This window comes from Rhea pennata, chromosome 7, assembly GCF_028389875.1.
Source record: "Rhea pennata isolate bPtePen1 chromosome 7, bPtePen1.pri, whole genome shotgun sequence".
NCBI lineage: Eukaryota > Metazoa > Chordata > Aves > Rheiformes > Rheidae > Rhea > Rhea pennata.
In genome coordinates, this window is record NC_084669.1 from 7,943,450 (window position 1) to 7,959,975 (window position 16,526).

Below are 16,526 nucleotides of genomic sequence, written 5' to 3' on the forward strand. Positions count from 1 at the left end.
AGCCAGGGGTTTTGTATGTTTCGGGTGAGCTACCAAAGTATATTGCTGCATATTGAATAGATACCTGCTGTATTCTGTGTCTCTGTGATGCTGTCTTGGAGCTGTATAATCAATATATTCCCATCAGAACTGGTGAACTTATCTTTTAAGTTTTTTCTAAGAGTGTTTTTTAAAAAGAAAGTTAACATCATTTTGGGAGTCAGATGAATGGGATGTGTTTTCCACTATCTAAAGTACACTTATTGCACTTAACTGTTACACTGGTCTCCAAAGAAGCAAGGGATTTGTATAGGACAGTTTTAGAAATCCGGTGTCATCACTCTGGAAACTAATCTTCAGTTAGTAAGACCTGAAGCCTACCAAAAGAGTGCAAGTGATTACTGAGACATGTTAAGAATTTTTACATGATATTTGATGTCCTGGACTGAAATCTGTTGAGAATAGTTTGGGGAAGCATGCCTCATGGCTAGCATTAGGCACCTGTGTTCAACTTCACTTGTTTGACCACAGTTTAAACATGGGCAACTCAAAATTGTACTGCTTTCTTCTTGAAGCTTCTTTAAATCTCTGAAATAAAGAGACGCTTTATACCCTACTTAGGCCAAATGCCTCCAAAATACATGAAATCTTTGGGTTGAGCAAGGCTCTCTTGTGTCTTTTATTGCTCGTACTTAGAGAGGCAAAACATAGTCTTGACTGCCTGGCGTTTGTTACCACAGTCTTTGAGTCTAGGCTCCACTAAAAGATGCTCTCTCTACCTTTAATTACTGCTTTTCTAGAACAATTTAGAGAGAAGTAGGTCCTTGGCTTGATGTAACTTTCTTGTCAGTATGGAGGGATGATCATTTATAGGCTAGTCTAACAGAACAGAAACTCAAGATTTCTCAGTTAAGTGGAATTAATACCCTGCTAAACTGGGGGAGGGGAGGCTCTTCCAAGGAGAACTGAGGAACTTGGTGAGGAGAAATTAATTTTTATTTTGTCTTCCCCCTAACATAGGTAAGGGAAGGAAAGCATTTCACGATTAAGAATCGTAACTTCTATTTTTTTTTTTTTTGGTAGCATTTGGTGCTATGGGGACTCCAGTTCAGACAACTAATAATGATTTGTTAGTTCCTTAGTGTTTCAGCATTAAAATCTTCTAACTGGCAGTGATGCTGTACTGTTAGGTAAGAGGTGTGGGGAAAAAGAGCAAGAAAGGATGGAAACAGAGATGGTAATATATCTGGAAGTTTATACTTCCTTTGTAATTATAAGGGAAAAATGACGAGTGTGTGGAATTGTTCTAACTTTGTGTTATTATACTGAATGCCAAAGTAAAGCTAAGATGAGTGGATAGAAATACTTATTGAACTAAAAACCATCAGATGTTTCCAATTCATTGTTTACAGACACAAAGTAAAAATGCAGAGTGCAAGCAAGTTGCGTAGTACTTCAGAAAAAAAGAACAGTAAAAATCATATGCTATTGTAAGAAAACAAATATACCAGAATATTTTTTTCTAATGTTACAATGCCTGTTTGTGTAGGTATGCATGAGATTGTTACCTGTGTACACACAGGTATAAAATCAATACATGTGATGATCTGGTCGAAACATCTATTTCTGAGGTACAGCCATTTTTGGTGTGGAATTCACCAGTCAACATTCTGCAGTAACATTGCCCAGCAGTACAGGGCAGGAGGAGTATTAATGTATTTAGAAGACCAGTAATTGTTTGTATAAATATTGAGGAGTTTTAGAACAAAACATGACAAATACTACAATGTGGACTGTATGTGGAAAAGTAAAATTAAGTTACACCTTCATTGCAAGGATTCACAGTACTGGAGAACAGCAGCCTGTCTGGATAAATCCAGTAGTACTTTATTCTTGTTTTGATGGGTTGTTATCCATTCCTCTTTTTATTTCTGGTTTTGTTTCATTCTTATAAACAGTGTCTGTGCTGGCAGTAGAGGAATATGAAGAACTTCATGTAAATTTTGAACTGGAAAAGAATCTGCGGAAGAAAGCAGAGTCATTTGCACAGGAGGTGAGTTGTTCAAGAAGCCAGTCATCTCATAAAATGAAAACGTTGCAACTGGGGAGGAAAAATCTACTAGCCTAGATAATTAGGTTTCAATTCCTAATTCTCATACAAAATATGTCTCTGAATTTCTGTGCAGTGTTTAACATCTGTACTTCATCTGGAAAATTAGTTTACTATTTTGACAGCATTTATAGTGTACTCTTTCTTTTTTTTCAAGTGAGGCTTTACCTTTAGAAAGGGCTTAGACATCTGTAATATTTGAATGGAGTATATATAGCAGCTGAATTTTGGAAGGATTGTCTGCCTTTTTAATGATATAACTTAGAGCTGTGTTTTTTCCTGAAATATGTGTGAACTAGCAGAAAAAAAATTTCAAAATCTGGTATTTCGGTTTATGCAGATTTACCTGCTGTTTAACATGTGCCTTTCTCCAAAGGCACATCTATAGGGAGAATTCAAGCTGAAAAAATGCTTCTATATGCTAGAAGAGATATCAAATCCCAATAAATAGGTAAATAAGGGAAACATCTGAAGTCTGCTGTGAAGTGGATTGTCCACAGCAAAGACACATTTAGCCTTCAGGAAATCAGTTTTGTCCAAGTAGAGAGTTCATCTGCTTTTTGTCTTTGCTGCTGTTTCTCCTTTTTTTTAAAAAAAAAAAAAAAAAAAAAAAAAAAAGCTCTGTGATAACTCCTGTGATAACTCCTGTACATCTAACTGCACTCAGTTAGTGATTGTAAATCAATTTCATTTTGAAACTGTATAGAAAAAAGTGAATATGCTTACTGTATGCTGTTACTCTTATGTTTTGGACTGGGTATTTTTGATGCTTTGGATATGAACAGAATCATGTAGCGGCATTTTAGATGCAACAAATTTTTGTGGATCTCAGATAAACTGTAAACAACCTCAAAGATGTGGAAGTTAAAGGTGAAGAAGTCACGGGGGGGAGGGGGCAAAATTGGGGTTGAATGTGCCATGTACAAAGGTTCGTACCACAGCTGTCAAGGGTACTAGCCAGGTGCAGCTGAACGCAGAGAGGTTCTCTTTCTCTCTTCTACCTTTTGCTACTCTTTCCTGTTAGTGATCTGAGGCATAAGGCACACAGGCTCAAGCTCACAACTGTACCCATGGCAGCAAAGCTTTATGCTCATATGAGGTTCTGTGTGAGCAAGGGAGTCCCCTTGCACAGATCCTGTTGCAAGGCTGAGGCCGTGATTTGAGAACTGTGGATTCTAGGGTGTTCTTATAGGAGCTTTTTGGATTATGCCAAAGATGTGCTAAGATTTTCTGCTGCTTTTGTCAGTATTCTGTGACATTCTGTTTTTTCTTTCATTGGCCGTATGTTTCTCTGTTCCTTTAAAATGTTTCTTTAAAAAACAACATTCTGCTGGATTTTTAGTTTTTTCAGAAGCTCCACCGGTTACTGTGATGAGCTGTGCGATGTGGAGAAGGAACAACCTTGAGTAAAGGGCAATACCATGTGTTTCATGCTTTGTGATTAGCTTGTTTTGAGCACCTTGGGAAAGGAAATAGGCTTTGAGTAATATGCATGCGATTGCAGTGCCAAGTCAGAGGCTTTAGAATAGCATATTTTGGGTTTTTTTTATTTTGCTTTTGTATTATATTTTTATATTTTTGTGTCATTTAAAATATCCTAGATAAATGTCTTAACTCACTGAAATAAGGACTCATTGTCTATGGAGAGGTCTGTTTGGTGGTGGACACTGTTTTTTAAGGGGTCCAGGTATATGAAGCTTCCCGTAACTTGGGAAGTTGGCCTACATATTCAGATTAACCCCTTTATCCATAGTGCGGCGTCATTTTTTTAGGTTCCCTTCTTGCAGTTTCACTGCAGCTTCAGTGGGAGATCACAGGAATGGCTGGCACAGGCTGCGTTTCAAAAGTGATGCTCTTCACATCCTCTGCTTTTGATAAGAGATGAGAATTTGCTGCAGAATGTGAGCAAGCGGGAGTGCAGGTGTGAGAGATAATGGGAGGGTGAGCACATGTGTATAAGTGAACACAGATGGAGAGAGAGAAGAGACAAGGAGTGAGGGAGAGGAAGGGAGCAGGTACATGTAAGTGTGAGTGAACACTTGAAAATCAGTGCTTTTGATTTAAAAAAAAATCAACACGGCTTTAATTATAATCATGCTACTGGCATCACCATAATATATATTTGATTAATCAAAAATGATCTAACTTGAAACATTGGAATTCCTGCTCCTTAGAGATTCTAAAGCAACTGAGTAAATATTGTCAGCTGTGGTGTGGAGAGGAGGAAGGAGAAAGAAAGGATTTGATGTGAGTCACAATCTATTGTGAAAAGTACAGGAATCTGCATAAAAGAGTTAAATAGTGAGTAAGGGGCAGGGGCATGGAAAAATCTGTACTTGACGTGAATAAAACAGAGTTGTTAACACAGGAATCTTGGCAAGCTTAACTAGTATCATGTTTTAAGAGACACTTTTAAGTTCTCTCAGTTCTTTGTGGAGCAATTTATAAGAAAACAAAGGAAGGTAGAGAAGGCCATTGCAATAATATAGAGGCTAACCCTGAAAAGCACTCTTCCACAAAGATGAGTAAAATACAATACCAAAAGAGGTAGAACATAGGGAGAAATACATATTGAAAGTTTTAGCAATGTGAAAATCGCAGGAGTTTATTAAAAATAATCTAGCATAAATGGTTTATTAAGCATATATCCTGCCATGCAACAGTATTTTGTAAGGTGAACTGTTTATTACTGTTGTATGTGCTGGCATGAAGACAACCCCTGCACCTAAAGTTACTTTGGAAACCTCACTGAGAATAGGAAGTGTGCTCTCAAAGATGGTGTTGGGCTGCTATTTTCTTTTCCCTGCTGCTGTTTCAGGTGAACAGAAATGTCAAACTGCTGGGCAGATTTATTAGGGTTCCTCTTGCTTTTGAGAATAGCATAGGCTTTTTTCAAAACACAACTTGGAAAAAGTGAGAGGCATCCCAAGTGTTTATATATCTGTAAAATAGCTTGCAGTTTGACAGACAGAATGACTACATTTAAGGGAACCCTGAAGCAAAGTGAATTGGTAATGTGCATTGTCCATCTTTTTGTTGTCTTTCCCTCTAATTTCCAATATTTATAGATGCATTCAAAAGCATATTGTATTGATGTGTATGGTTTTTTTAATAGTTATTTCACAATAACATGTTTACATTTAACTAACTTACTACAAAATGCCTCTATTCCTTATGAGACCCTATGCCAGTGCTTAGTTGACATATTATATTTAATTCAGGACTGAATCTTCCAGTGTTGAAAGATAGAAGGTGGCCATCATTTTGTAACACCTAGGGAGAATTACATTCTCATTCTTACAGATGTCTGCAGTACACATGAGATTTTTGTGCAATAGATTTGGTTGTCTCAGTGAGTTGTGTTAGATTACGAGTTCCCAAAGAACTCCTCATTAAATGTATTTGTGACCTTTTGAGTTAATTCATGAAGAGTTAGCATGCTACATCTGTGAGCGGATACTGCAAATCCAGCAAGCACTCATGGAGTAGTTCTGTATGTAAAAGTACTATATATCCTCTGTTCGTTGCTGAGGATGTTTCAGCAGAAACTGGTATCTGAAGCTAATTAATTTGCGGTCCATCTGACTGTACTGCAAATAATAATTAAGGAAACATGATGAGTGGTTAGTACTTAAGTTCTCTTAAGCTTGAATGTTACCACTTCTGAAGCATGACACAAGGCTAATCTGTTTCATCAAGCTTTCTTCCAAGAACAGACTTGTGAAGTGGTAACATCTGTGTACTTTAGGAAAATACCTATTAATTTTTTTTCTCCCCAAACACTTAGTCTATTGGGGAAAAAAGTGAAGAAGTTTCCTTCTTTCATATGGGATATGATCTATTTCTGAATATATCAGATGACATCTAAATACTGTAAGACCATAGAATAATACATTCTGTAATGCCTGTGTATTTCTACTATGGCAAAACCAAAGAGCTTGATTGCAGGAGATGAACAAGCAAGTAACAATAGAGATTCTTGACAAACCCTCTTGTACAGGCTATTCAATAATACTGTATTTTTTAAGGAAGCCACAATGTTGATGGAGTTTCAGTCTTTCTCACAGCTAAAATATGTGCTTCAAACACCTCTTTTATGAGAAGCAAGTAATGGGTGAGAAATAGGGTAGCTCACCTAATCCAGCTCCCTCATTTTGAATAAATCCTTTAGATGCATATAATTTATTAATGTTGCACTTTGTAGCTCTTTAAAAATGCTCCCTTTATAAAAAGTTACCTGACAATTAGCCAAATAATTAAAGAAACTGCATTCTATCTACCTTTATTAGTTTAAAATTCAGATAGGCCTTAACAAAAGTCAAGGAAGCATTTAAGCACTAGAGACAACATTTTCAGATCAGAGGAATGCCATTTGCGCCTAAAATTGAGTGTATACCGAAGTAGGCTTGCTGGACTGCATGGCTACAGAACCCATTTATTTGTTGTAATTTTTTTCCTGAATAGCTCTTTAGACACATATGAATCCAGTTGAACACAACGGTTTTGTAACTCATACTGGACTAATGTCATTGCTTGACGTGCAGCATTGAGCCTGAGTGTAGAGAGAGTATTTATACATCAGTGTCCAAGCTATGGATGAGTTTCTTGTGTTTTAATGATAAGATTTTTTTTTTCTCTCTCTACAGTTGCATTAGAAAAAACACTAGCCACTGTTTCTGCTATAATAATTATATGCAGTGGAACTCAAACTCAGATATTTTTGATAGTATAGTATAGGTAAACACAGTTACAAAGTTAAAGTGTGTATATTTATTTTTTTCCATGATCAGGAATCACTGAGCTAAAATCTACACCTCAATTTAAAGCCAGGAAGTACTCTGGATTTGTATGGTGTAATGTCACTTAGTGCCCTGTCAAGCACTAATCTGACACAAGATCATCCTGTTTCCTACATCTCAGCAGAGCCTTCAAACATCCTGTTCTTTTGGGGAGATGCAAGTACCTTGATCCCCATCTCCTCGGATTCATTTCAGACATGAACACAGGACTATAAGTCTTCAGGGTACTCATGTAACAAAAGATATCTCCTCTAAATTATGACCAATATAAATGATTGTGTTAAGACTCCAAAAAGATGACTTACTGATTCCTTACTAGGATGTGGAGTGGATGGAGCCATGGAGCCATGGATTTGAAATTGGAGTCAAAAGATAGCTTGACTGAAGTCCTGTTCTCTTTTATATTTGAGACTTCTGAAGTGGGACTCTACTGTGTTATGTACCTGTTATTTCATTTAGAGTGAAGTTCTGTTTGACAGTGATTTTTTATTTTGCTTTATGGGGCCAATTACCTTGTTATAACAGTTTTTTTCTGTATTGAAATATTATTCACCCTTCAAACTTCAACTAAGAAAAAGAATTTAGTACACATAGCAAGTACCCAAGCAATTTGTAGATGGAAATGTAGCAAGGTATGGAGGATATTTAAAGCATTTCCTTTGACCTCATTTTGAGAAGAGTTATTTGGAAAGCATCTTTATAGCCTGAATGTTACTTGAATCATTCTGGGATCAGAGTTCCCAGGGGTTTGACACTAACAGAGTTGCTTTCTAACTTTTTTAATGAGGAAGAATTCCTTTTTCAACTCTGGTGTAAACAAGAAACAGCTGCAGTGAATGCTCTGTAGGGTAATGGTTAGAGCAGGGGTCTGAGAATGAGGTGTGGCCCCACTGAGGTCAAGGGAAAAACTTTTTTATTTTCAGTATTTCACCACCCCCCCCTCAGTTCTTGTGCAATCTCCATGATGGAACGTGGCCAAGTCCCAGATTTTCTGCGCTTCAGAGCTTCCATTTGTAAACTCAAGGGGGAAAGATACTTAGCTGCTGTGCACAGCACTTGGAGATTTTTTAAAAAATTAAGATTGTAGGTATAAGCAAACTATTTTCCTTTGTGATCTGCCTTTATTTGCAGTTGTGGTTTCAATAGATTCCTCAAACATTGGCTTATGTTTCTTGCATTGATTGGGATATTCTGCAGATAATTGTCTAGCAGGTGGTAAAGTCAGAACTAATCTATCAATTGGTTAAATTCCACCTAGTCCAAATAATCCTGTTAGGAGCTATTTTGCCCTTTCAGCAGTCTTTTTAATTAATATTCAAGATTGTGCAGGCAGCCATGTTTCTACCCTGCTGAAGAATTAAGTGATTGTTTTAATTTAAAATTAGAATTAATTTCTAAGTGCCTTTTTTGTTCCATGTCAAACACACAGAACAACCTCTCAAAAACTTGCAATCAGTTTATCACTATCTCTCTCTACTTTATCTGCTATGACTGTCTTGTCTAGTGTTGTCCTGACAGTATAGGATAAGATGGTACTTCAACTACGAGTGTAAGAAATTTCTGAACTGAACGGTACTCCTTATGAGAAATTGATTCCCATATGTCAGATTGCAGACTTAGGTTATAGACAATAAAGTTTTTTGTGGCGATGAAGACACTTTCACACACATTGTAAGCAGAAACATATTTGCCGTGACCTGAAAGCAATTTATAAAGCTACTAGAAAGCACAGGACATCTCGAGGAAACTTTAGAATGAAAAGGTTTTCATTTAGTTCAAGAGAACTTTCTCCTCGTAAAGCATGAAACAAAGTGAATATGGATTTGCCACATTTGGTGAAGTATGTACTGAAGTCGTGTTACTTGATTTGTTTTAGTACTATATCCTTTTTCAGAAAGGACCAGATACAGATGGAGAGAAGGAAAAGGAAGCAGTGGATTTCTGCTCTCTCAGGCTGAACATAAACACAGGGAAGAAAAGAAATCTCAAATTATGACTTCGAACTATATTTTTGGAATACAAAAAAAAAAAGAAAAAAACAAAAAAAAAACAAAAAAACAAAAAAAACAAAAACAAAAACCAAGTTTTCACTTTGCTTTGAAAGTTCACAGTAGATAAACTGCTATGTTTACGCAAAGATGGCTTCTAAAGAAATGTTGTTTCTCTTACATGACAGGAGTGTAGCAGGCTTTTATTGTGTTGAGCAGTTCTTTACCAGTGATTTAGAGGTCTTTCTAAAGTACAGTTACTCAAAAATGTTATTTTTTTAAGAAGATAAAATATTAAATAAATGAGTTACAAGACAAAGGCAAACCTTCACAGCTTGGGTTGGGTGGCTGGCTTTGGTTCTGAACTTTTACTGCCTTTGAACAGTTTTTGCTTTACTAGTATAAGATACTGCAAATGTATTTGATTTGAGTAGGTGGATTTTGTGATGGGGGAACTGATGCAAAGTGCACATTTCAGCTGAAAACAGCCTACAAGGTTTTCTTGAGTACCAGTCTAGAATTCTAGTGTTGTTCAGAATGATTTGTTCCATGTAGCAAATTTACATTAGGTAACGTCTGTACAACTCGCAACAGGAGGATATGCAGTGAGCACAATGAGCAGAGAGTACATGTGAGGTCTCCTCGCATCCACATGCAACCCCACTGTGGCGCGCTGTGCTCCACATCTGCTTCCAATGAGTTCCTTGCCATTCAAAACACAAGGCTTGCAGCATGGGCAGCACTCCATGGTAACTGCTCTTTTCCTACAATAAACAGGAGGCAGATCACCCCATTTTCACTGTGTAGGACAGACAGGAGGAAGGCAGACTGTTTCACAGAAGTCACTGTAGCTGTTCCCTGCAGTCACAGTGGTTATCATTTTTGTGCTACTGTGCAACTGTACCACACAGTGGGCTGTGTGTTATAGTAGATTTTTTGTATTTGTTATGAAACAAATACAGTACTAGAGCCTGTATTTGTTGTTTCCTCTTCATCAGATACTTCCAGTTCTTTATTACCTGCCTTATAACACAGCTTCGTCCAATGAAGTGTTGATTATTCATTTTATTAGTATTAAGGTCACATCAATTGACTCTTCTTCGCACACAGTCATGTAGGCTGCATTGTGAATAGCAGCTCAGCACAGTCAGCAGGCTTCTCTTTCTGTCCATGCAGATAGAGTTGCTTTCTAAGAAAACTCACTTGAAGTGTCCATGAAAAGTGTTGGGTAGAATGCTTACTTCAAACCTGAATTAGCTGGTGTTTCTTAAAATCCAGTTGTTAGGGAAAAAAAAAGCCACACAGCAGTGCAGTGGCACTGGACAGAAAGAACCATGTGTCAGTAACTAGAATCTGTAATTTTGGCCCAAGAATGAATAGTACAGGAAGCTGAAAAGATCTCATGGAGCTTTTATATTTCTAAAATTTCTTTCTTGAAACACCTTGCTCTTGCTGTGTTTTAACAATCTGAGGGAGTATATCTCTGTTCTCAGACTGTTTTTTTTTTCCTGCCAGCATGCTTTGCTGACCTCTGCACATTCATCTGAAATCTTAACCTGACCCAGTCCCTGTTTCTCCCTTAAAAATGGAGATAGCTGAATTCAAGAGTGGAAGCCCCTGTTGGTGGGGGCACCCTTTTACCTGAAAAGCACATCAATATGGGAAATAAATTCCTTGGGGAGTTTTGTTGGCAGGAAGCAATTTTTTTTTCTTGAAATTCCTAAATGGACTTAAGCAGATCCTGTCACCTAAGGAACTGCACATGCTGACGGCTTCTGCACCTCTTAGGTTAAACCTAGAGATGCATGTGACATTTGTATCATTTGTAACAATGTCATGTCTCTTCACCATTTGATTTTTTTTTTTAATTTACCCACTTCCCATATCAAAAATATAACTGAGGAAGAGGAAAGAATACAAACATTAGAAGTAAAAGACTGAAATTGCACCAATATGCCTTTCCCCGGGGTAAGTACATACACTGGTTGCACAAACACAGACTGAAATTCATTTTCCAGATGCACTCCATCATTCAGATATCTGCATAACCGTCAGATAATGCGATTTGTGCCAGTGTGCAGATGTGTTAGTGGAAATTGTGACTTCGTAGACATTTTTTCCCTCGGCCCTATGCTCTTTCAGTTTCTTCAGAGCTCCCAGAATAGGAATCAGATTGTTTACATTTCAAGGAAGCAAAATTGCAGAGATGCATTCAAATTCTGAATGCTGCTAACGTGCAGGTAATTTAGGTGTAGTGGCAGGTTCTTCTTTCAACAAACACCTGGTTCATTTCAGTGTACACTTAGCTCTTGTAAAATTTTACTCTTAAATTTGCTTTCCCCTTCCTTCTCACCTCCCCCCCCCCATATTCATGCCATGTTAATTTCTTCATTTTGTTTCCAGTTGCCCCCCTTTTTAGGAAGGCATTAATCTTTCTTTAATGATTGTTGGGGATATTTTTTGTTTTGACAGATGTTTATTGAACAGAACAAGATGAAAAGGCAAAGTCAGCTGCTTCTGCAAAATTCTGCTCCTGATCAACAACTTTTGAAAGCTTTGGATGAGAATGCTAAGCTGACTCATACATTAGAAAAAGAGAGACTTCAGCATCAACAAAAGGTAAAACAAGATTACTTTTTATTCTACCTCATGCAGAAGTTTTTGAAGTCTTCCTGAACTTAATGGGTGATACAAATTGTAATGTATTTGCCACGTTCAGAATTATGAAAGATCTTGTCCCCCCAGAAGTGTTTATAGTCTAAAAATTAAGCTTCAGAGAAGATTGCAATCTCCTTCTTCTGGGTTACTGGTAAGATGTGAGTGCAAAACCTCCAGGCTGAAGTTTCTGGTTTAAGCAAGTATTTTATTTTGGATACCTCTAAAGCCCAAGTTTAATTATAAGCATTAGATGAAGTTCCATTACATGGAGAAGATATGACAGGAGAGTGTTTTGGACCATGAGGAGTATAAAGGTTGTTGTTCTAGGATAAACTAAAAAGACCAGAGGCAAGATGTAGGCAGTTTATATTTGTAGTCTGGTCTCTTGCTAAACAAATATATAGAGGAGCTAGACATACTGGAGCAAGGAAAAGCCAAGTAAGTGCTGCAAAATGGCATGAGAGGATCAAAAGTTATAGGATCTAAACAAATGCAATTTTTGAAATAGGATAATTAGATCAATCTTTAACTCTGAGAAATATCTATTGCTTCGCTGAGAGCATGAAAATGAGCTTCCTCATAGATGTGAGATCTATTCTTGTAAATCTTGTTAATATATTAATGTTAGAAAGAGGTACATAGTTTCTGTGCTTTCATGAATACAGCAACACTGAGACTGTATTTAATCTCTCATACTTTTGAATAGATATTTTAGGAGAATAATTGCCAGTTCTATAAAGTGGCAATTTATAGAAGACTTCTAGTTTTTGGCTTCTTCAAGACCAGACCAAATTTTATGTATTTAAAGGGGTTTGGAAGTGATCGCTACTGGACAGCTGAATGCTGCCTCTCAACCTGATTTTCCTTAATTCACCTATTGACATCTGTGAGACTTTTGACAAGAGAGTTTAAATAACAAACTATCAGTGGAAGCTGTCATTAAGAGAAGAAGAATATTAATATTCTTCTACTTCAAATGAAAAAGCATTCTGAAATGGAGCCTCTTCAAATGAGGCAACAAAAACTCTATAAAAGGAAAAAGGGAAAATCTTATAGTGTAGGTACTTTTGGGCTGTTTTCCAAGGAGGGTGGGGGTAGAAGTAGGATTAGAGTAGAAGATCTGACATGTCTCAAAATGATCTATCTAGCTCTCATTGAAAAAAAAAAAATCTGCCTTCTCTGTGGGAACTATAGATCACTGTATACTAACATCATATTTTCAGGAATTGCCATGTCTGATAGATTATTCATCAAAGGGAAGGACAGAAAATACCTTTTACTGTAATGAATGCTGTTGGTTGCCACCTGCAGGTCAAAGAATTGGAAGAGCAGCTAGAAAATCAAGTACTACATAAGGAGATCAGTCGTCTTAAACAACAACTAGAACTTTTGGAAGAAGATAAAAAGGAACTAGAGCTTAAGTGTCAGAACTCTGAAGAAAAAGCTAGAGACCTAAAGCATTCAGGTAAAATTATGTAATGAATTTCAGTTTAGAAGCACACTTGGGTGTGAATGGTGCATATCTAGAATTACACAAGTTATATTTGACACCCCAAAAGCAATAGCTGTTGTATAGCTGAGATCCAAACCTGTACTTAACAAGACTAGGTTCAGTAGCTGTCTTCAGCCACAGCATACTATGTCCAGAATGTATTTGAAAGAACCTTTTAAAATTTCTGTAAGATATAAAGTGTTGTTAAATTGCACTGAGTCTTACATGTGAGTGCGTATGTATATATGTGTGTGTGTGTGTTTCTATGTGAAAGAAAGAGTACTTCCTATTCAGTGCGAATGTACTAGTTTAAATGTACCCCTTTTCCTAGTTTTAAAAACAAATAAAATTAGATAACTGTAGTCATTCTTCTGCAAAGATGAAGGATGGTTTATCAGATTATGGAGTCTCCATTGCGTGAACTGTACAAAAATGTGCCAAGATTATCAAGCTATCCAAGTACTTAGTACTTGTTTGCCCTTTAAAATTAATTTATCAATGTAAAAATTATATTGAGTTTAACTATTTTTTTCGTTTGCTTTAAATGCAAATGTTAAGTTTAAATAAATTTTAAACTGTAATTTGAAATAGAATTTAATATATGATTCTATCATCACAAGACCTGAAGAACCATATCCACTTTGGAAATCATATTTTGTACTTCTGACTGAATTCCTGCTGAATTCACAAGAAATTGCTAAAAGTTTTTGTTACCAGAAGAAATTTAAGACATTTTTCCTCTGTTTCTACCCTTCCCCAGTTAATTGCATTTGACATTCCAAGTGCAGAAAAGTAAGTAGTTTCCACATTTGTTTAGACAGGAATTGGACATAACAGGGAAAAAAATCCTTTCTCTTTTTGGCTTTTTTGTTAGGAGTGAAAAAACACTAAAGCCCATCAGCAAGATGCAAGTATAGGGCTAGAAACTGCAATGGTTTATGTCCTCATCTTTGTTTAGTTCATTCTAAAATGCAAACTCAAATAGATTTTAAGGTGAACATGATGCATTTTTTTTCCTGCACTATCATTTTATATGAAGAATTCAATATGAAGAAACATGTGATTTTAATTCCAAAAGTAACACGGTTATTGGTAGCTAGTCTAATAGGAATCCTGTGCATTTAGAACACTGTTCTTTGTGAAGAATGTTGTTGAAAAGTAGGAGTTCCTAGTAATTAAGTGGATTAATCTTGTCTGTTTTCCAGTTAGTTAGTAGCATTTTTTTTTTTTTTTTTTTTTTTTTTTTTGCTTAAACCAGCAGAATATTTCTTAGAGCTTTAGCAGCAGATGTGGGAGGCAGAGAACTCACTCTGGTTTATTTTATTTTCTTTCACAGTTGATGAACTTCAAAAACGAGTACACCAGTCAGAAAATCCTGCACCACCACCTCCACCGCCACCACCTCCTCCTCTCCCTCCCCCCCCCTCCTCCTAACCCGATACGGTATGTGCTTAAATCAAGAGTCGCAGCATTGATGTTCTTTGCTGAAGCAGAATGCATTGCATGAGCTTCCATTCAAGCAGGAAAAATGTCTTTAAAGAAAAAAGGTTTTCTCTACCTATCTTGGGCTTCATTCCTTTCTTTTTACCAACAGGACACTTTCTGCCCCAGTGGGTAACAAACCCACAGCCTGACCAATTTCGAACAGTGTCTCCCTTCCCAAGCCTAATGAATTGTCTAGACTGTGACTTTGGGAGGAGGGATACCTGTCTCCTCTAAATTTGAGATTTTTTTTTTTTTTTGATTCACCTGATAGCTGTAATTATAAACTTGAGAAGTGCTTATCTGAATCTGCTGCTAAGAATACCCCTTTGAAGGAAAGGATATGTTGGATTACTGTGTGTCCTTTCCTGTCAGATACTGGTGATGAAAATGCTGACTCCATTGAGTTCCCACATTTGCTTTCATAACTTATAAAGAAAAGACCCTGTTACTGGGCAGTTTTGGTGAAATGACCAAAATCAAGACCAAGTTTTTCAAAAGCAGCTTAAAAGACCAATGTGATATAACTTTCATTAGAGCCAAATTAGTGGAGCCCTAAATTGTGCTTAGGTAATTTTAGGAACTCAGTTAATCTTCATGTTGGGACTGCTTAGATACTTGAAATAAAATACCTACTCCAGTGCACTGCTGGACTAGAAAGACAAGAAGTTCACATCCCCTTTTCTGTCATGACAGTTACAATTTGTTTTGGAAAATTATTTTTCCAGAAGTGTTGAAGATCCAGGAGCTCTCCCAGTCTTGCGTAAACACTTGTTTTTGAACATCCTCCTCTTTTTTTAAAGAAGAAGAAAAAAAAAAGACTGATACTTTCTAACTTGCTGTATTAGAAATTACACTCAAGAGTCTTGTTAACTACTGAATTAAATATAGAAATGCTGGTGATTGTTAGGGAGAATTCATGCCTTTGTGCATCTTGTTCTGTTTTAAAAATTCAAATCAAAATGTTTTCTGAACAACAGTTTTTGCTCGTTTGCTCCTTTTACCTCCATTAACTCTTCTGGCTTATCTGTTCCTTTCTCACTGCTGTGTAGTATGAATTAAATTGTGGGGTTTTGCATTTTTAAGTTTGAGTCCTTTATTAATCAGAAAAGATGACACACTTTAAGCCTTGCTAAACTAGAGTAATTTTTCAAACATCGTGAGGTTCGTGTGTGTATAAAGGTTGTTTTAAAAGCTAGGTATTGAATGCTGCTTTTTTTTTCTGCTGTTGGGTTATGACCCCTTATCTCAGTGAGGTCACTGTCCTTCTCTGTAATGATCAATACTCAGAAAAGAATGCCCAGCTGACACATTAGATATGTGTTAGTACTTATACATGGGCTTTAAAATGAATCATTTCCTTGGCTGGACTTTGATGTTTTGATTATACTTAATGATAACTATTTGATGCTAAGAAGATTACAAACAGAAGTCTTGGAGTTGGTGAGGAGATACTGATTAACATATTTAAGTGTCCTTTGAAGAATAATATTTTACTTTAATATCAGTAACTCTTCCTTCCTTTTATTATGCCAGGGCAGCTTTGATTTATCATGCATCACAATGAGGTACTATCTTCTAATTCAAAGTTGAAGTGTTTTGGTTTGTGTTTAACCTCCGTTAAAAAGAAATAAAAAATCTGGTGTATTTTGAGGGGAGACATTATGGGGAATAATTCACAACATACATCTGCATTTACAAATTGTTAAATGAACCTTTTGTAAGTACCTGTTTAATCAGGTAGTAAGCAATCTGTTTGTGTGTCATGTTCAGAATTCATTCTAACAGTGTGTAATAAAGGACAGAATGACAGTCTGCAGTTTCCTTTTCCTGAAAGGTCTCTCATGTCGATGATTCGTAAGAGATCTCACTCCAACACCAGTGTGAGCAAGAAGGAGAAACCTCCTCAGCAGGATTCAGGTATGACTCATATTCTTTCAATGTTATGTAGATTATTTTCTAGGTACTGCAGTGCTCCTAGTGAAAATGAACTGCAGGTATAGATACTCATGCGTGAA

General features: G+C 36.6%; 1 protein-coding gene across 1 annotated transcript in view; it reads left to right on the top strand.

Moving 5' to 3' along the window:
* SHTN1 (shootin 1) overlaps positions 1–16,526 on the top strand; it is a 66,006-nt gene that overhangs the window by 32,189 nt on the left and 17,291 nt on the right. Inside the window, 6 exon segments of the mRNA XM_062580089.1 lie at positions 1,938–2,032; positions 11,349–11,495; positions 12,846–12,999; positions 14,363–14,442; positions 14,444–14,469; positions 16,346–16,428. Coding sequence (XP_062436073.1) covers positions 1,938–2,032; positions 11,349–11,495; positions 12,846–12,999; positions 14,363–14,442; positions 14,444–14,469; positions 16,346–16,428 — 585 coding nt within the window.